This window comes from Pelophylax lessonae (assembly GCF_965119305.1).
Source record: "Pelophylax lessonae genome assembly, chromosome: 1".
In the NCBI taxonomy this organism is placed as follows: Eukaryota; Metazoa; Chordata; class Amphibia; order Anura; family Ranidae; genus Pelophylax; species Pelophylax lessonae.
In genome coordinates, this window is record NC_138768.1 from 302059926 (window position 1) to 302080777 (window position 20852).

Consider the following 20852-nt stretch of genomic DNA (forward strand, 5'->3'; position numbering starts at 1 on the left):
GGCAGCTGGTCAATGCTCCTCCAAGGCAAAAAAAAAAAAAAAGAAGGTGTTCCCGGGACGCCGACCAACACTGCTGCTATGGAGAGGGTGGAGAGGGGAGGGAGTTTTGGTGTCATGTGCCTAGTTTTGTTTAGCTTGATTGGCAGCCCTTTATATTGTGCTCGGGGCGCAGAGCTCTGCTCCCCGAAACTCTCCCACCTGCGATTCTGCGTCCTGTGATTGGTGGGCGTCTGACATCATAGGGGCGGTGCTTGGGCGTCACTCGGTAGAGCCATTCCACTCAGTGTCTCTGCTGAGGACGGATTGGAGAGGACAACAAATAAGCCAGCCAGGAGGAGAAGGAGGAGGGCGGCAGCTTTCCCGGGCCAGACTCAAGTTCAACACTCTGCAAACACAAAAGGTGAGTGCCTGACACTGGTCACTCTACATTGAAGGGGGCATGCTGTGTTCACTCTACATTGAAGGGGCACGCTGTGGGCACTCTACATTGAAGGGGGCACGCTGTGGTCACTCTACATTGAAGGGGGCACGCTGTGGTCACTCTACATTGATGGGGGCATGCTGTGGTCACTCTACATTGATGGGGGCACGCTGTGGTCACTCTACATTGAAGAGGGCACGCTGTGGTCACTTTACATTGAAGGGGGCACGCTGTGGTCACTTTACATTGAAGGGGGCACGCTGTGGTCAATTTACATTGAAGGGGGCACGCTGTGGTCACTCTACATTGAAGGGGGCACGCTGTGGTCACTCTACATTGAAGGGGGCACGCTGTGGTCACTTTACATTGATGGGGGCAATGCTCACTGGTCACTCTGCATTGATGGGGGCACACTGTACCTTGATTACTGAAGGCCCCTTTCACACTTGTGTAACCTCAAAGTCACGCTATTTTTTACCGCGTTTTTCGCCGCGAAGCAATGCCTATTACATTTTTCTGTTTGCGCCCCCCCCCCCCAAAAAAAAATTTTGAGCACCAGCCGCCACTGGGCCTAAAGCCAATATCTCACAGCTAGACTCTAAATTTAACTGTTTACATTACACATTTGCCTCAATAATGATTGTAGCAATTTGAGAAAACATCAGAAGTCTGTGCCTACTTATGCCAGCATATGGGTTAACTTCCCAGCTATCGCTCAAATTTGTGTGGAGTTGTCATTTGCCATATGCTTGATGAGGTAAGAGTAAAATGGCACCAACAAAATAACCAATATGTTACCTGGCTCGCTTAAGCTGGGAGCAGCCAACGACCGATGGCGCATCCTCTGATAGATCCAGGTGGAGAGAACCACCACAAGAACATAAGCCACATACATCAGTAGATACACTGTGGGAAAAAAATAGATAATTAGACAGCTTAAAGATTTCACCCTAAATGTAGGTGCCAATATAAATAACAGAAGTAATATTGCCACTATTCTTGACTATTTTTTTGCAGGCCATTTTTTTTCCATAGACATAGGCATTAAGGCTGTAATACACGCTTTTTCCTTTAGGCGATGCATAGAAATTTAGTAAATGCAGAAGGCAAAATGCATGAACTTTGTGCTTCTATAAGAAAGGGCTAGATGAAACACAACTTTTGAACAATCATTGAAAAACCCATAAATGTAAATACAGAACTACCTGTATATACAGCCAAAATTAAAGTAATTAAATGTTGAGTGATACAGAATGCATGGAATGACATACTCTACTGGAAGTATTAAAGTGGTAGTAAACACTTGTTCACTTGTACCTAGAGGTAAGCTCATAATTAGGCTTACGTATATGTACAAAGAATATCTCCTAAACATGCATAGTTTAGGAGATATTCACTACTTCTGCAGCCGGGTATATCACCGGCACATGCATACTGTGCTCTGAAGGGACGGTATGCCATCCCTTCAAAAAGCTGTGCCATGGCTCCCGTGAGCATGCATGGGAGTGAGGTCATCGTGGCTCGGCCATTCAAACGGCCAAAGCCTACGAACCCAGAAGGAAGACCGGGTAAAGATACAAGGCCTGTCAGTGGAGACAGTGCACCACTGGAGGGCTTAGATTTAAGGTTATTAAATCTTATTATGCATACCAGCACATTATGTTTTTACCTTGAAGGGGGAACATTTTATTTTGGGCGGGGGGGCGCTTTGAAGTGGTTGCAAATCCTCACATATACCTAATAAAGTGACGGGCCTCAGGTGATACACAGGTTTGAAACAAATATTTCTACACAAGTTGTATCTGTTTATCTGCAGCCCTCTTTTCTTTTCAGTCATTCAAAGTCCAGAATTTAGGCAGCTTGTCAGAGCTTTCAGAAAGCAGGGGACAGAGAGCTGAAGTTACACTCTGCAGAGCTCAGTTAGAGCTGAATGGAGGGAGGGGGCACACACCCCTTCACACAGCACATAGGAACAGAGCTGAGGCTGTCAATAACAGGCTGTGTCCTGCAGCTCCCTCACCTGTCAACTTTTTATTTCTTGGTGTCAGGAAAACTTGTCAGAAGTGACTCATTCAGATAGCAGAGGAAGGAGGCAGCAAACAGAAATTACACTTGGTGCTCTGGATTGAGTACACACTATAGAGGGATGTTCATATTTTAAGGTCATGGATTTATATTCACTTTAATTTGATAAGTTCATATAAAATAGAGGTAATGCCATGGTTAGGTATAAAACCATTTTTAAAGACTAATACCGAAATGGAAATAAAATGCAATAAAATAGGACTGTGAGACAAAAGATACACACCTAGAACAACTGGTAAGGTCACATAACCTTGATACAGCACATAAAATGTTAGAAAGATGGCAGCAATGTAGAATACAATATCTCTCAAGAAGGGACGAGAAGCAGCAGTAAATGGCTTTACCAATGCGATGCCTCCAGCTACGACTGTGGTGACAAATACACCAGCACCTGGGAAACAGGACACATGGGTTATACACCTGTCTTTTTTGAAAGGTTAATTTATCACAATCCTAAATGTTATTGGTTTTAATACATACCAAAGAGAGCACCGATAGCCAGCCCAGCAGTCCGGGAGTCTGAGAACGCAGCCACAGCACTGAACACATCAGGGGCCCCATTCCCAAAGGCCAGAAAGGTGACACCATGAAGGTGAAATCAAGGTCAAGGAAGTCTGCTTTATCAAAAAGACAACCTGCTGTCCAGACTGGCCCATTGTGTTATGCTGCCAATGTAAACAACTATTTACTATTGTGCAATTTATTCTCATACAATTATAGCACAATAGTAAAGTGTGGCCATTGCTTAAATAGCAGAAATGTACAATGGGAAAAAAAGCTTGTAAATAAAGATAAAACAAAATGAGTGTATTGGTGTTTGAAGTGTGTAGATAATCCATTTGGTTAATCGAAGAGAGTCAAATGGATTATCTACACACTACAAACACCAATACACTCATTTTGTTTTTTCTTTATTAACCAAATGGAAAACATTTTCCATGTAATTTATAATTCAACAAAATTTTATGATAACAAATGGGAACCTTGGTTTGATCACTCTAACATTCTATTTCCACCGATGGGTTCCTAATCACAAATATATATTGATGTGATTGTGAAAAGATGTAGTTGGTAATTTGTAGTCATTTTGTACTTAACGATATGTTCTCTATATACTCTTGAATGTTTACTGCTTTATGCAGGATTATGGAAATTGTCATAGGTCCGCTACTCTGTACCACTCATACGAAGTCTTATTTTTTCTTGATCCTGTTGTTTAATTATATCTGACATAAGAACTTATACATACTTTCTGTAACAATGACTATGGTTTATTGTTGTTTACCTCACTGTTAATATACGCTTTTGTACCATAATTTTTTCACCCTAATAAAAAAGTTTGTATACAAAAAAGAAGTGTGTAGATAATTGATGTACAATAGTTCCAACATCACAGATAAAAACACATAATCATTATCTGGTGTATAAGACTGATCTACCAGCTTTTCTTTACTGTCTAAAGCAGTGTTTCTCAACCTTTTTTCAGTCAAGGCACCCTTTAAAAATTATGGACAGTCTCGAAGCACCCAATTCTAAAACGTAAAAGCTGTTCTTATGGTTTTACATAAGGCAGCAACATCCACAAGTCCAAAGAGGACACCAAACGTAAGAGGTGATTTATTCTTACAAAGCAAATAAACTTTTACAAACTGGTTCTGACTAGTATTTCAAGGTTTCTCTTCTCCCTCAGTTTTTCCTCCATCGCTCAGCTAATGTGACTCCAATGCTGAGGTAGAGGGGCAGGGGAGGGTCAAACAAGGATGCTATGCAGGCGGCTGACATCCTTTTTATCAACTGATGATGTAATTGATTGTTAGGATGCCGGTAGCAAGAAGGTTGAAATGGTATCCAAATTTTTTTTGTCAATTTTTAGGCATTTTGCCAAGGCACCCCTGAAGAAACCTCAAGGCACACCAGGGTGCCTGGGCACTTTAATTGAAAAAGGCTGGTTTAAAGTCCCCACACAAGTCAGCTGCTATTTGCATGGTGCAAGCAACCAAGCCTGTGAAAATTACACTGACTTGTATCTTTAAAATTTTCCCGCACACCATCTTAATCCAAAGGGACAACCAGTGACTCCGGCAGCACAGCGGGGTAGGCAGAATCGCATCTACAGCTGCTGGTTCACAGGCTGGGATAGACAAGCATGAGCCATCTACTCACTCTGAGTCACAAAAGCACGTAGAGTCAACAACTTCCCCTGCCGAACCCACCCTGGGAGAGGGGTTTTCTGCCATGCAGTCTAGTAATATATATTTACAGTCTCTAATTAACTAAATGCTGGGAATTAAGGAGAATATAGCTATTGTGAGACAGGACTAACAAAAAATCCCTTAAAGCACCACTGCCCTGGAAGAAGAATGATCTTCCATCTATGAAAAGCGATATTTCAACCACTTGAGAGAAGGTCATTATTCAAAAACACAGATTGAAGGATATGGAGAATGGGCAGAGGAGAAACAACGTTTGCATACTGGGTCTGCCCAAACATATAGAAGGCAAATGACCATCTGACTTTATTGAAAAATGGTTGCTGACATTCTTGGGTGGGATGGTTTCACTAATAATTTTGTGGTTGAGATAGCGCACATAATCCCTCTCTACCTCCAGGAAACCCACCCAGACCATTTATTCTAAAAATGCACAACTATAGGGATCTCGTACTGTCCAAAGCCCATATGAAAAGTAATATTGAATTCAACGGAGCAAAAATGTCATTCTTCCCTCATTTTTCGGCTGAAGTGCAGAAACAGCCGTCAAAACACGTGGATGTTAAAGTGCATGTAAACCCTTACCCAGTGAAGTGACTGGCCTCAGGTGATACAATCAAATCCTCCAACATAAGTTGTACCTGTTTAAGTCTTCTCATTTCTACAGCCATTCAAAGTCCAGAATTTATAAAGCTTGTCTGAACTGTGAGAAAAAAGGGGGCAGAGAGCTGAAGTTACACTTTCAGAGCTCAGTGAAGAGAGCTTTGACAGCTGTTTGGAGGGAAGAGACATACCCTCCTCCACACAGCTCAAAGTACCAGAGCTGAGGCTGTCAATCAGCTGGAGCTCCCTCCCCGGTCACCTTTTTTATCTTCATATCAGAAAAATTTGTCCAAAGTGCTTCATGCTGATAGCAGAGGAACGAAGCAGCAGAAATAAATGGCACTTTGTTCTCTTAATTGAGACAAAGTACACACTATAGGGGATGTGCATTGTTTATATTTAATGTGGTTAACAACCACTTTAAACGCAGATTACACCTAATGCAGATCCCTTATGCCATGAGATATCCTGCTAAACTTCGAAAAGTGGAAGGAAATACCACAAATCTGGGCAAAGAGCCCATTCCCCGGAGGCAGTAAGAAAGCAAATTGCCCTAAATTCCAAAATGTTGATGGGCAACGACCTCTTCTGCCTTGACCTAATACCCTGGACTGAGAGATTGTCCAGAACACCACTCCACCCCAGCAGACTGGCATCTGTCATCAGGACCCTCCAAGATAGAGAGAGAAATGATATTCCCATTTCCAGCATCCATGAGGTGATTCATCAGTCTTGTGCAGGGGAGTAACAGCAATGCGTTCTTCTTTCCCATGCAGTCAAGGCATTCTGTCCAATGGGGAGGGGTTGTGACTCAGAGGGGGACTTTTTTGCCAGTCCTGAAGGTGGCAGCATAACCCTATCGATATGGAGATTAAGATACCCTGTATCCTAGAATATGCAATTAGGAAATCAATGGAGCTGGGGAGAAAATCATTATCATAATCCGAAAAGTGGCTGCATCCAATCAGATGCAACTGCTGTTCAGTGGCCGGCTGTCAAAATAGAATCGGCACAGTGGCAGAACGGCAGAAAAACTATCAGGATATGGCCTGCTTATGGAGATCAAAGAACATTTGGATATGCAAGAAAGATCTTACTATCTCAGAAGGTCTCTTGGCTTAATTCAAAACAGGAACATGTGGGTCAGAGAAGGAGGAGCACACAGATCACAGCACTGCCTTATAACTAAGAAAAACAGAAAAGGTATTCTAAGCTGTCCAGTCACTTTTTCCCCACCATGAACAGTTTTGGGGCTATTGGAGGGTGTCCTGTAGACGACATTTGATGAGCAGGAATTGGGAGACCATCATATGTCAATAGGCACCTTTAATTGTAGCTGATTAGTACACTGACTACTACACTACTTAGTACACTACGGACATCAGCTGCAACTATAGGTGCACATAGACAAAGAACATACATACTACTTTACCACAAACTTTAAACCTTAATTAAGTAGCTGAAAAAAAGGATACTGCCACATTATGGGAAAGCCTGAGTGTTCTTGATATTGCAGACAAGTTTGGACAAAAGCTAAAAAAGCAATGGAAAATGGAAAAATCAAACACAATGAATGAAAAAAAAACAAAAAAAAAAACACATCTATTGTAAGACACTGCAAAGACACTGACAGTAGTCTCATCCAAAATCAGCTACTGGGTCCTATGACTATTTAGGCTTATAGTTCACACATTTTAGATTTTTTTTTTTTAAATCATTTAGTCTTTTTTTTGCCTTTTATCAAAACATAAGCAAAAGAAAAACACAAAAAACATATTCAAGTATAACAGTCAATGGTGATCTCAAACATGGGATGCCATTAAAGCAATCCTGAGTATTTGAGAAGTAAGCATCTTGCAGTCAGAAGAATAGAAGGAAAAGGGTGGAGACTAGAAGTAAGGAAGGAAAAGTTGGGGAAAGAGAGTGTAAGGGGGTAGAAAAACAGGAGAGCTCAGAGGTAGGACAGTAACATGGATGGGGGTATGGGGGTATAGACATACTGTAGGTCAGAGACAGTGCCCAACGAAGGTCACAATCACTACACAGATGCAAGCCTGAAACAAACTAGCACAGTAATATTGTTCCATCCAATTAGCATAAAGGACATTCTTAAAGTGTTTGTTACCCTAAAAAAAAAAGAAAAAAGAGAGAGATCTTCCCTTATAGCAAATTAAACAGCACTGTGCTTATGCTGTCTAATCTGCCCCTCTCTAAGCTGTAAAAAACCTGGTTGATCCTGCCTCTTCCTGTGTCCCTCTCTGTGTCCTGACCATGATAATAATGGCTGCTGAGCACTGACTATTGTGTGTGCCTCCATCATCCACAGCTCTCCTCTGCCCCCTCACCCCTTCCCTGCCAGTCTGCTCCATGTCTGTGTCTCTGTCTCCCCCCCCCCCCCTCCTGCCGCTATTCGTAGAAAATAAAATATTACAAATTATCACTGCCAGCTCCTCTATTGTATATATTAAAACAAAGCTTGTAAATACCTTTTTACAGCTATCTTCAGGCCAGTCACAGTGACCTTCCCGGCTGATGTCAGAAGGAGATCTCAGCCCCTCCCGCTGTAGCCCAGGATCTGAGTAGGAGACCGGCCGGAAGTCACGTGACCGGCCTGAAGATAGCTGTAAAATGGTATTTACAAGCTTTGTTTTAATAAAACAATATACAGAGTGGTATGGCTAGATATAATAGAGGGCCTGGCAGTGAATTCCATTGTTGTAGTAACAACCACTTTAATTACGGGATATAATGTCCAAGTACACTGAGGTTGGAATTGTATTGGTTTAAAATGAACTATTATAACCAGAAAAACACACAGAAAAAGAAAAAATGTCCTATATACCTGAAAATTGTTTTTAATGAGTGGTCAAGTGACCAATTTTTCTCTTAACCTCCCTCTTATGAAGGGTGGCAGAGTGTGTTCCTGCACTCAGCCACTGCCCAGTGACAAAACATATATGCTCAAAAACAATCCGCTTTAGGATCCTTCCAATTAATTCCAATTAATTAAGCACTGTGGGTGGAAGGATCCTCACTTGTGAACATCTGCGTTTGGATGAATAGCACTTTTTGCACTTTGTCATTGGAGGATTTAAATATGGACTTTGTCTGACGGACTCCTTATAATCTACACCATTTATCCATTGTTGTCATACTTATTTTGGATAATTACTGTGGTGATTGCTTATTGATATAATTTATGCATAGCTTTTTGCACTGCACTAGCACTTTTTTATGAATTAATTATTTATTGCACTAGCACTTCCCTTTTGGAGGATTAATTTTGCCATTACTTGGCTCACTTCAAATAATTGATTATATAAGATTATTAACTAGCATATAACACACATATTAATAGTAATCAGTAGCCAACAGCTGCCATAAACAACACATTGATTTGCACTTTAATTTAGCACATTTTTCACATCTTTGCACCAGCACTTTCTTGATCAATTTTGATAATTTCAATATTTTTTACATTTGATTCATCAATAATTTATTCATCTTATCCATTTCACTTTAAAATCAAATTAAGGAGTCTGGTACTTCCATAATATTAGGGAGTGCATTGATAAACTCATAGATTTTATTCCAATAACATATGTCTATACCACCGTGTTTGAGATTAATATAGGATAATTTCGTCACAATTGGATATAGTCATCCATTTATATTTTGCAGTTTGCACATACACTAGCACTTTGTAATTATTATCCAATTAATTTAATCTTTTATCCATAAACAGATATCACTATTAAGATTTTAGCATTTAAACCACATTTATTGAATACATTAAAGATAAATCTACAGGTATTGCACTAATTATTTTTTCTGATCACTCTGTGCAGCAGAGGCACACTGTAGGTCCTAGGCAAGAACACAAGATGCACCTTTACAATCATATCAGGTGGCATCACAGATTTGGTTCCATGTGTTTTGCTTTGGTTTATTAAAGGTTACTTTGCGTTATAAGGAATTAAGCTCAGACCTGTGCAGTGTACAGTGTGCAGTGTACAGTATTAATGTGCTTTTACTAAACAAAAATGCTTTACATACAAAACTATTACAAGTATAGGAATACAACATGGGACTAACAGATATACTGTACCTATAACAAGCAAAATGCTATCTACTTCGTAGAAAATAAGCTTAAAAGTTACTTAACTCAGCTTAGAGTGGGTTCATGCTCTTCATAGGCAATTTGGACCCACGCTTTCTCTATAAGTATCTGTTGCGGGAGGTCGTGCAGGCAAAAGCAGCTTAGGTGAAGTCTCCTCTCCTTCTCTCAGTGATCTTCCTTGGTAAGTCATAATAGAGTCCTCATTGCCTATGGGGATTGTGTAACTATTGACTGAGGCTGAGTGACTATTAAGCATACTTTAATAGACCATAGTTTAGGCATTTTTCTTGTTATAGGTATATCTATCAGTCTTATATTGTATTTCTATAATTGTAGTAGTTTTGTATGTAAAGCATGTAAAAGCACATTAATACACTGCAGAGGTCTGAGCTTCCAAGAAACCTTTAATAGACCAAAGCAAAACACCATGGTAAGCCCAGAGGGGACTTGCAAAATCACTTGGTAATTTTTACCCATTGTAGCTTATAAAGAAATAATAGCCAGAAGAATGATTATTGTGAGGGATAGAGGAAAATACGCAATCTGTGATTTTTAGGTTTACATATACTTTAAATGCAGGTATCAACTGAATAGTTATAACAAATTATAATTTTGCTTAGTTGGAAAAGGCAGAAATGAACAAGTTTAGGACATGTGTAAAAATTTTTGTAAATTATCTCCAAGCAGACAGCTCTATGTTGTAAGAAAAGAGAATGTCAAAAATACCTTTAAAAAAAAAAAAAAAAGAAAAGAGAATGTCAACCAAAATACTTACAACTTCTCTGCAGTTACTGCAAGGATGATGAAAAGGTAAAGAAGCCACAAGGCCTATGCAGGAAACAAGAGGTGACATACAATTAATCTAGTAACTGTTGTACCAGTTCAAAACCCAAGTAAAACCCCACACTGCCAAAGCTTACCTCCAGCTGCTTGAAAAGAGGTTTTCTACTTTCAGCATGAAAGGAAACCATGTTTTTATATATTAAAGCTCAAAGCTGGGGTGACCCTGCATAAAGCTGAACTCTGGGATTAGCAAACATTGTCTAAATACAAGTGGCATGTGTATTCGTACCTGAATCTTGGGCTGCTTTGTGTATTTCTTCCAGATCTGTGCATTAACGTGCATTAGTGTGATACGTTTCCTCTGTGCAAGAGCTTTCTGTAGTAAAGACCTCACACTGCAGCTCTCCTTGTACAGGGTAACTGTTCTGGTATCTGCCCCCTCCGGAAGTATTCTGTAGGCAGCCTGTAGTGGCCCGTGCCAGCTGGGTCCCATCTACAGCTCTGCCCTCTGCCCAGGTTATTCACAACATAGTGATGATGTCTCTTGTATTTTTGTATGGTAATATCTGGGTCCGTAAAGGCATGCACACAAAGTGGAATTATATCCTTTGCGGCTATTGAAGAATATATTAAAATGAAAGTAGTTGCGCCTGGATCACGGGATTTAAAGGGGAAGTCCACTCTAACATTAAAATCGCTACATCTACAGACATCCACGATCTAAGACTAACCTATCTAACTCTGTAAAGAAGAAATCGCTATACATACCTTTTCTGAAGCTGCTCCGGTTCGGTCTCCAGCGGCGGAAGCTCTGCAGGAGGAGACAGTCGACAACGGCTGTGAAATGAATGGGAAGTGGTGTCACCCATTGTCAAGGTCATACCTTACCCTCCTGTTGGCAGCCATCTTGGACATGTGCAAACTACTGCCTCTAATAAACTCTGATTGCATCATCACTTGCTTGCTGCCTGGGCGTCGCTCAGTGATGATGTTGCACACCTGACGAGTTGCAGTCCTTGCCCTTGCGTTTGTGCTCCAAGGTGCACTACTGCTATCAGCCTTCTGTTCCCCCGTGTTCCTCCGTGTATGACCAGGCTTGGCTGACGACTCTCCTGGCTCTCAAGCATCGGCAGACGACCTGTCATCGGCAGACCACCCGCTTCTGGACTCGACCCCGGCATGGATGACTACCCGCTTTTAGACTCGACCCCGGCTTGGATGACTACCCGCTTCTGGACTCGACCCTGGCTTGTTCCTGCTCTCGCTCCTCACTCTTGCTGTGCGTTTATTGTGGTTTGCTCCAATAAACTGCTTTATTTTACCTGCATCTCTGTATGGTCTGGTTTCCTGGCACTCTTATACCCATAGAATTACTAATGGGGCTTTCGTTGTGAGTTCTGTCCCCCGCCCCGCCTCCACAGCAAAGCTGCCGCTGACAGCTAGTGTAGGACCGGATCGGCCTCAAAAAAGGTACAGTATCTCACAAAAGTGAGTACACCCCTCACATTTCTGTAAATATTTTATTATATATTTTCAAGTAACAACACTGAAGAAATGACACTTTGCTACAATGTAAAGTAGTGGGTGTACAGCTTGTATAACAGTGTAAATTTGCTGTCCCCTCAAAATAACTCAACACACAGCCATTAATGTCTAAACCGCTGACAACAAAAGTGAGTACACCCCTAAGTAAAAATGTCCAGATTGGGCCCAATTAGCCATTTTCCCTCCCCGGTGTCATGTGACTCATTAGTGCTACGAGGTCTTAGGTGTGAATGGGGAGCAGGTGTTAAATTTAGTATTATCGCTCTCACTCTCTCATACTGGTCACTGGAAGTTCAACATGACACCTCATGGCAAAGAACTTTCTGAGGATCTGAAATAAAGAATTGTTGCTCTACATAAAGATGGCCTAGGCTATAAGAAGATTGCCAAGACCCTGAAACTGAGCTGCAGCATGGTGGCCAAGACCATAAAGCGGTTTAACAGGACAGGTTCCACTCAGAACAGGCCTTGCCATGGTCGACCAAAGAAGCTGAGTGCACATGCTAAGCATCATATCCAGAGGTTGTCTTTGGGAAATAGACATATGAGTGCTGCCAGCATTGCTGCAGAGGTTGGGGGGGCCAGCCTGTCAGTGCTCAGACCATATGCCGCACACTGCATCAAATTGGTCTGCATGACTGTCGTCCCAGAAGGAAGCCTCTTCTAAAGATGGACATGGATTACTGGAACCAAGATAAACTTGTTTGGTTCAGATGGTGTCAAGCGTGTGTGGCGGCGAGTAGTGAGTAGTCAAGCATGGTGGTGGGAGTGTCATGGTCTGGGGCTGCATAGGTGCTGCCGGCACTGGGGAGGTACAGTTCATTGAGGGAACCATGAAGGCCAACATTTACTGGGACATACTGAAGCAGAGCATGATCCCCTTCCCTTCAGAGGCTGGGCCGCTGGGCAGTATTCCAACATAATGACCCCAAACATACCTCCAAGACGACTACTGCCTTGCTAAAGAAGCTGAAGGTGATGGACTGGCCAAGCATATATACAGACCTATACCATATTGAACATCTGTGGGGCATCCTCAAATGGAAGGTAGAGGAGAGTAAGGTCTCTAACATCCACCGGCTCTGTGATGTTGTCATGGAGGAGTGGAAGAGGACTCCAGTGGCAACCAGTGAAGCTCTGGTGAACTCCATGCCCAAGAGGGTTAAGGCAGTGCTGGAAAATAATTGTGGTCACACAAAATATTGACACTTTGGGCCCAATTTGGAACTTTTTCACCAAGGGGTGTACTCACTTTTGTTGCCAGCGGTTTAGACATTAATTGCTGTGTGTTGAGCTATTTTGAGGGAACAACAAATTTGCACTGTTATACAAGCTGCACACTCACGATTTACATTGTAGCAAAGTGTCATTTTTTTAGTGTTGTCACATGAAAAGATATAATAAAATATTTATAAAAATGTGAAGGGTGTACTCACTTTTGTGAGATACTGTATGTATGCGGATTTCTTCTTTACAAAGTTAGCTAGGTTAGTCTTTGACCGTGGATGTCTGTAGATGTAGAGATTTTAGTGTTATGGTGGACTTCTCCTTTAAAGCAGAACTTTACCTATAACAACTAAAAAATAATGTTCTTTAGCAAAGAACATACATTCCACACTAAAAATGAAGACACCAAAATGAGTGTGTGCTGTAAATTGCCTCCAGCATTGCTCTCGTTTCTTCTTGCTGGAGGCTGCCATTTTTCTGAAGCCCAGAGCCCCTGAACGGCAGTAAATCATAAAGCGGAACTAAACCCACTAATTTAACAATTTAAATAAACAGGCTTGGGTCAGCGGTAGTCACATTCATGATGAATAACTATGCTAAGTGCCAGTCGCTGATCACAGCTATTATTTTATTCAGCAGAGTCTGCTGGACAGTTCTGACTTTAAACTGCCTACTTTTCAGTACACAAAGTGCTATGTACTCATAAAGGTAGCAGCTGCAGCAGTAGGCTTGTGACAGGTCCATTTAAATAGAAACTGATTTACGTACTTTCTATTGTGCTTACTTACAGCAGCTATAAGTCATATTAACAAGTTCATCACAAGTCAGGCTAGAATAAAAGAAATCAATAAAAAGTATAGTCAGCTTGCTGACAACAGAACTAGAATAAACATTTCACAGTTGTCCAGAATAAAAAAAAAAAACATCTAGAAAATAAGGTCATTGAAGTATACTGTATACTACAATCATGCTATACTGAAACACAGTATCACTTTGTACAGATATACAGCACCAAATAACAACATGTACAGTATGTGATACATCTATATTAATAAAATGCAAGTGTCTCTGCGTCCAGTTTCCCTGTGTCCGTGGGATTGCGCTACTGCACATGTGCCTCACGGACAGCCGTTGGGACGCAGAGAGACTTCGGGCGGCCGGCGCTGGGTGGGCGTGTACAGGAGCAGATCCCCGCCCACCTTTCAGCATCCTCCTCAGGATTGGCGCCTACTCCATCATCTAGCTGGGGAAGGAGAAGTACTCCACCTCGGTGGCGGAGAAGAGCGCGGCTCCGGTATGGAAGGAAGCCGCACCTCTCCGGTAAGGAAGGAAGCCGCACCGCTCCGGTATGGAAGCACCGCCGCGAGCAATATAGCAGCCGCTCTCTCTTCTCAGCTGCCTGTAACATGTAGAGAGAGAGAGAGAGAGAGAGAGAGGAGTGCACTGAGCCCGCCCCTCCTCCTTCCTGTGTTTTCCTGTACACAGAGGAGGAGCCGGGGAGAGAGCTGCCACAAAGGTCCTCTGAGGTCTGACATTTCAAGCATGGGAAGAGGGTGAATGTAGCTGGGGGGGGGGGGGTGGATGGACCTGGGGAGGGATTTAGCTGGGGGGGGGGGGTTGTATGGAGCTGGGGTGGATGGACCTGGGGGGGTGGATGTAGCTGGGGGGGGGGTGGATGGACCTGGGGTAGGGATTTAGCCAGGGGGGGGGTTTAGGGGGCTGGGATGGATGTAGCTGGGGGGATAGATGGACCTGGGGGAGGGATCATTTAGCCGGGGGGGTTGTATGGAGCTGGGGTGGATGGACCTGGGAGGGTGGATGGACCTGGGGGGATGGATGGACCTGGGGGAGGGATTTAGCTGGGGGGGTTGTATGGAGCTGGGGTGGATGGATGGACCTGGGGGAGGGATTTAGCCGAGGGGGGGTTGTATGGAGCTGGGGTGGATGGAGCTGGGGGGTGTTTGGAGCTGGGGGGGTGGATGGACCTGAGGGGGTGGATGGACCTGGGGGCGGGATTTAGCCGGGGGGGTGTATGGAGCTGGGGTGGGCATTTGGGGTGGATGTAGCTGGGAGGTGGATGGACCTGGGGGATGTGTGGAGCTGGAGTGGGCATTTGGGGTGGATAGATCTGGGGGAGGGATGTAGCTGGGGGGGGTGGATGGACCTGGGGGAGGTATTCAGCCAGGGGGGGGGTATATGAAGCTGGGGTGGGCATTTGGGGTGTATAGAGCTGGGGGGTGGATGGAGCTGGGATGGGCATTTGGGGTGTATAGAGCTGGGGGGGGTGGATGGTGCAGAGTCCGACACCGACCCCTGCATTCTGTACATTACACACTCTTGTCCCATGTACTCTGTACATTACATACTCCTGTCTCCTGCATTCTGTACATTACATACTCCTGTCTCCGGCATTCTGTACATTACATACTCCTGTCTCCGGCATTCTGTACATTACATACTCCTGTCTCCTGCATTCTGTACATTACATACTCCTGTCTCCTGCATTCTGTACATTACATACTCCTGTCTCCTGCATTCTGTACATTACACTCTCCTTCACTATATACACAATAATGTACATTATATACTTCTCACCAAAGTCTTCATTGTCTCAACAGTTGCTGGTTGCTATGCAGTCTCTGACTATTTTTATGAAGTTCTTCTTTAAGGTAGGCAGAGCAATCAAAGCATAGTTTATGAGTACTAGGAAGTCTGGGTTTTGTTTACCCTATCCCTTAAGCCCCTCCCACTGCTAAGCAATTGGCCACACCCACAGTTTGCCGCGGCATGTCTCTGCGTCAAGTCCCTGTGTCCGTGGGATTGCGCTACTGCGCATGTGCCCCACGGACAGCCGGTGGGACTTGGAAAGCAGAGACTTCGGGTGGACGGGCAAAATTGTTGAAACGGCGGGTGCGCGCTCGTGTGGACTTACTGCAAAGTGGCAGTGGCTGTTACAAGTGGCGGTGGGTGAGCGATGTCACGTGAGAGCCGCTCGGTCAGCTCTGCGCATGTCCCCGATGTTGCTAGGGCAACAGGGACGCTATGCACAGAGCTAGCTACGTCATGCGGCTCTATGTTCTAGCGCCCGTTAATTTAACGGGCTTAATGTCTAGTATTAAATAATACTGTATACTTCTATAGTCAGTAAGATATTGGAGAGTTTAATAAAAGACCACATAGATGAGTTCTTGCTGGGAAAAAATATTCTAAGTAACAGACAGCATGGATTCATGAAAGACAGAAGTTGTTAGACAAATCATATTTCCTTTTATGAGGAGGTAAGTAAAACCTTGGACAGAGGGGTGGCTGTGGACGTGGTATATTTAGATTTTGCCAAAACGTTTGACACAGTTCCCCACACACGGCTAATGTGTAAGGTGAAGTCTACAGGCTTGGAAAGATCAGTTTGTAAATGGATAGAAAATTGGCTAAAAGATAGAATTCAGAGAGTAGTGGTTAATGATTCTTACTCTGAATGGTCTAAGGTTATCTGTGGTGTACCCCAAGGTTCAGTGTTGGGACCCTTACTTTTTAATATCTTTATAAATGATATAGGGTCTGGGATTAAAGGTACCATTTCAGTCATTGCAGGCGACACCAAGCTTTGCAGTGAAATAACTTCTTTACAGGAGGTCTCCAACTTACAAGCTGACCTCAATGCACCGTTTAATTGCGCAACTATGTGGCAAATGAGGTTTAATGTTGATAAATGTAAAGTTATGCACTTGGTGGCTAAGAATATGCATGCATCATACATACTAGGAGGAAAAAAGCTGGGGGAGTCAATGGTGGAGAAGGATCGGTTTGTTCTGGTAGATCATAAGTTAAATAATAGCATGCAATGCCAAGCTGCGGTTTCCAAAGCGAGGAAAATCCTTTCTTGTATTAAGAGAGGCATGGACTGCAGAGACATTACATTTTGCCCCTGTACAAATCATTAGTAAGTGTGAATACAGAAAAAGGTGCGCAAACCAATAAATGAAGTGTAAAAGCAGCACTGTGAAAAATTGGAAATGCTTAAAAATGTACCATATAAATCATACGTTACAAAAGTGCGCTAATATAACCAAGAGAACAAAAATGTCCATATGTGAAAACAATTGAAATCAACAACTGAATAAAAGTCTTTGCATCCAAAAAAGAGTGTTCTCAAATCAAGGAAAACCAACTGATGAATGGTGGGTATTTAGGGAGTATTTAGGGAGTGATGAAAGGTGGGTGTAACCTCTTCCCAAACAGCAATCCAAAAAAGTGACTTTTTGAAAAAGCATATACTTTTGTGATGACACCCAGTGATAGGAGTGGACTCTTACTACATTCAAGAGAGCGTGTACTGTGATATCCAAAAGTCCAAATGGTCAGATAGATGGAATGGAATCCCAAATGGAATGGATCAATCGTCAGTTTCTCGGTTAGGGGGGTCTATAGGCTTCCAGGGGTAGGGATGCCACCAAGGAGATCCTACCAAAGAGAAGAAGGGACTAATAGTGCATTACCTCCAAATTTATAGATAAAATTAAGTGGAATTACACTTACAAGATCCAAAACGATAAACAGCATACACTTATTAAAGTCACGGTCGCCTGCAGTGCGATCTGAGACATATAGCAGCACGGCTGGCTCCTCCTGACACGTTTCCACTGATGAGTCGGCTCCTGGGACTGGAGCTGAAGCCGTGCTGCTGTCATCTCTCATAAATACATAAACGAATGGAGACTTCCGGAGCGGCAGCGGCGGGGACCCGGAAGTGCTGTGACGCACTTCCGGTATCGTTACCAGCCTATCATAACGGTCACTAGCAGGAAGCACTTCTCGTGACATCGGACCATGAAAGGAAATACTCTTCACGATCTTCATGTGTCTAGATGGTCTCTCAGAGCTCAATCTCAGAAGTCCATCTCTATTACAGCGTCCTAGGAGGCTCCTAGAAAGAAGCAAAAGACCATATAGACCTCCACTGTATTACGGACGCTATATAGAGATAAAAAATGATTTAAAAATGAAAAACCTTTGATGTTTAAAAAGGATCATCATTGGATAAAAATCCTCAAACTGATGAGTGTTGTATAATAACATTTAAAAGAGAAAAGGAAAAAAAAAAAAAAAAGGAAAAAAAAAATGAAAATAAAAATAAAAATAAAATAAGAATAAAAAATGAAAATGAAAATAAAAATATAAATAAAAATAAATATAAATGAAAAATAAAATAAAAATATAAATGAAAATAAAATCAAATAGAAATTAATATACATAAAATTAAAATAAAAATAAAATAAAGATAAAATAAAATAAAATGAAAACCCGAAAAAATCAAAAAATATAAAAATTAAATTAAATACGTTAAAAAGATGTTAAAAATCTATAAAATGGGAATAAAAACTCAGGTGGCAAAAGTAGCTATTCGGAACCAATACCTCGCTAGGGCCAAACAACGAGAGTCTCCATTCGCTGCCATGTATACATATATACAAAAATCAATAATTTAAAACCATATTATTTTTGATACCATATGTGCTCTACATGCCTGATTATTCCACAGGGAGAGGGAAGGGGAAGGGTCCCATGGGGAAGGGAAAAGGCTGTCTTGGTGGAATGTTTGCATAGCTCCTATGTGGTGGGACTAGTGATTGTTGATGTGAGCATTAATGTCCCATTCCACATTCATACCCCAAGGCTGGTAACATTTTAATTCATGTACCCAGAAAGTTTCTCTCCTGGAGATGCTTCTCTTCATGTCACTCCCTCTCCAATGGGGGGAATAACTCTCAATCACGACAGCCTTCAATTTAGAATAACTTCTTTGGTGACACTTGTCGTGATGAGTCGAGAGTCTGTGTCCAGGGAACCCTTGTTGTATGTTTGTAAGGTGTTCACCTATTCTAATACTTGAGGTTCTAATCGTCCTCCCCACATACTGTAGACCACATCCACATTTTTATCTCTATATAGCGTCCGTAATACAGTGGAGGTCTATATGGTCTTTTGCTTCTTTCTAGGAGCCTCCTAGGACGTTGAAATAGAGATGGACTTCTGAGATTGAGCTCTGAGAGACAATCTAGACACAGAAAGATCGGGAAGAGTATTTCCTTTCATGGTCCGATGTCACGAGAAGTGCTTCCTGCTTGTGACCGCTATGATAGGCTGATAACGATACCGGAAGTGCGTCACAGCACTTCCGGGTCCCTGCCGCGGCCGCTCCGGAAGTCTCCATTCGTTTATGTATTTATGAGAGATGACAGCAGCACGGCTTCAGTTCCAGTCCCAGAAGCCGACTCATCAGTGGAAATGCGTCGGGGGGAGCCAGCCGTGCTGCTATATGTCTCGTATCGCAATGCAGGCGACCGCGACTTTAATAAGTGTATGCGGTTTATCGTTTTGGATCTTGCAAGTGTAATTCCACTTCATTTTATCAATAAATTTGGAGGTAATGCACTATTAGTCCCTTCTTCTCTTTGGTATGATCTCCTTGGTGGCATCCCTACCCCTGGAAGCCTATAGATCCCCCCAACCGAGAAGCTGACGATTGATCCATTCCAGTTGGGATTCCATTCCATCTATCTGACCATTTGGACTCTTGGATATCACAGTACACGCTTTCATCTCTCTTGAATGTAGTAAGAGTCCACTCCTATCACTGGGTGTCATCACAAAAGTATATGCTTTTTCAAAAAGTCACTTTTTTGGATTGCTGTTTGGGAAGAGGTTACACCCACCTTTCATCACTCCCTAAATACCCACCATTCATCAGTTGGTTTTCCTTGATTTGAGAACACTCTTTTTTGGATGCAAAGACTTTTATTCAGTTGTTGATTTCAATTGTTTTCACATATGGACATTTTTGTTCTCTTGGTTATATTAGCGCACTTTTGTAACGTATGATTTATATGGTACATTTTTAAGCAAATCATTAGTAAGACCTCACCTGAAATATGCAGTTAGTTGTGGGCATCAATTTAAAAAAAAAAAATGTGGGGAACTTAAGAAAGTGCAGAGAAGAGCACCAAACTGATTACAGGCATGGAGGAGCTCAGCTATGAGGAAGGATTAGAGGAACTGAATTTATGCTTTCTTGAGAAGAGGAGATTAAGGGGGATATGATCAACATGTATAAATACATACGTGGTCTATATAGTGAACTTGGTAGTAAGTTATTCGCTTTAGGGTCATCACAGAGGACAAGGGGGCACGTCTTTACATCTGCAGGAAAAGAGATTTCATCTCCAAAAAGAGAAAGGTTTCTTCACAGTAAGAGCTGTGAAAATGTGGAAAAGACTCCCTCAAGAGCTGGTTCTGGCCAGCTCAGTAAATTGCTTTAAGAAAGGCCTAGATTCTTTCCTAGATACACATATACCAATATTTATAGGTAAAGTTGATCCAGGGAATATCTGATTGCCTCTTGGGGGATTAGGAAGGAATGCTTTCCCCTGCTGGAGCAAATTGGTTCATGCTTAATTGGGGTTTTTTTCTTTGCCCTCCTCTGGACACACACACACACACACACACACACACACACATACATGCACACAGTATCTCACAGAAGTGAGTACACCCCTCACATTTTTGTAAATATTTTATTATATCTTTTCATGTGACAACACTGAAGAAATTACACTTTGCTACAATGTAAAGTAATGAGTGAACAGCTTGTAGAACTGTAAAATTGCTGTCCCCTCAAAATAACTCAACACAGCCATTACTGTCTAAACCGCTGACAACAAAAGTGAGTACACCCCTAAGTTAAAATGTCCAAAATTGGCCCAAAGTGTCAATATTTTGTGCGGCCACCATTATTTTCCAGCACTGCCTTAACCCTCTTGGGCATGGAGTTCACCAGAGCTTCACAGGTTGCCACTGGAGT

General features: G+C 42.4%; 1 protein-coding gene across 2 annotated transcripts in view; it reads right to left on the reverse strand.

Annotated features, from left to right (window-relative positions):
- Positions 1-20852, reverse strand: part of SLC8B1 (solute carrier family 8 member B1) — a 102550-nt gene that overhangs the window by 27456 nt on the left and 54242 nt on the right. For both annotated transcript variants that reach the window (XM_082268658.1, XM_082268659.1), the window contains 5 exons: positions 10215-10267; positions 6794-6852; positions 2987-3091; positions 2730-2897; positions 1220-1327 (listed from right to left, as the gene is read on the reverse strand). In XM_082268658.1, coding sequence (XP_082124784.1) covers positions 1220-1327; positions 2730-2897; positions 2987-3091; positions 6794-6852; positions 10215-10267 — 493 coding nt within the window. The remainder of the gene's footprint in view (positions 1-1219; positions 1328-2729; positions 2898-2986; positions 3092-6793; positions 6853-10214; positions 10268-20852) is intronic.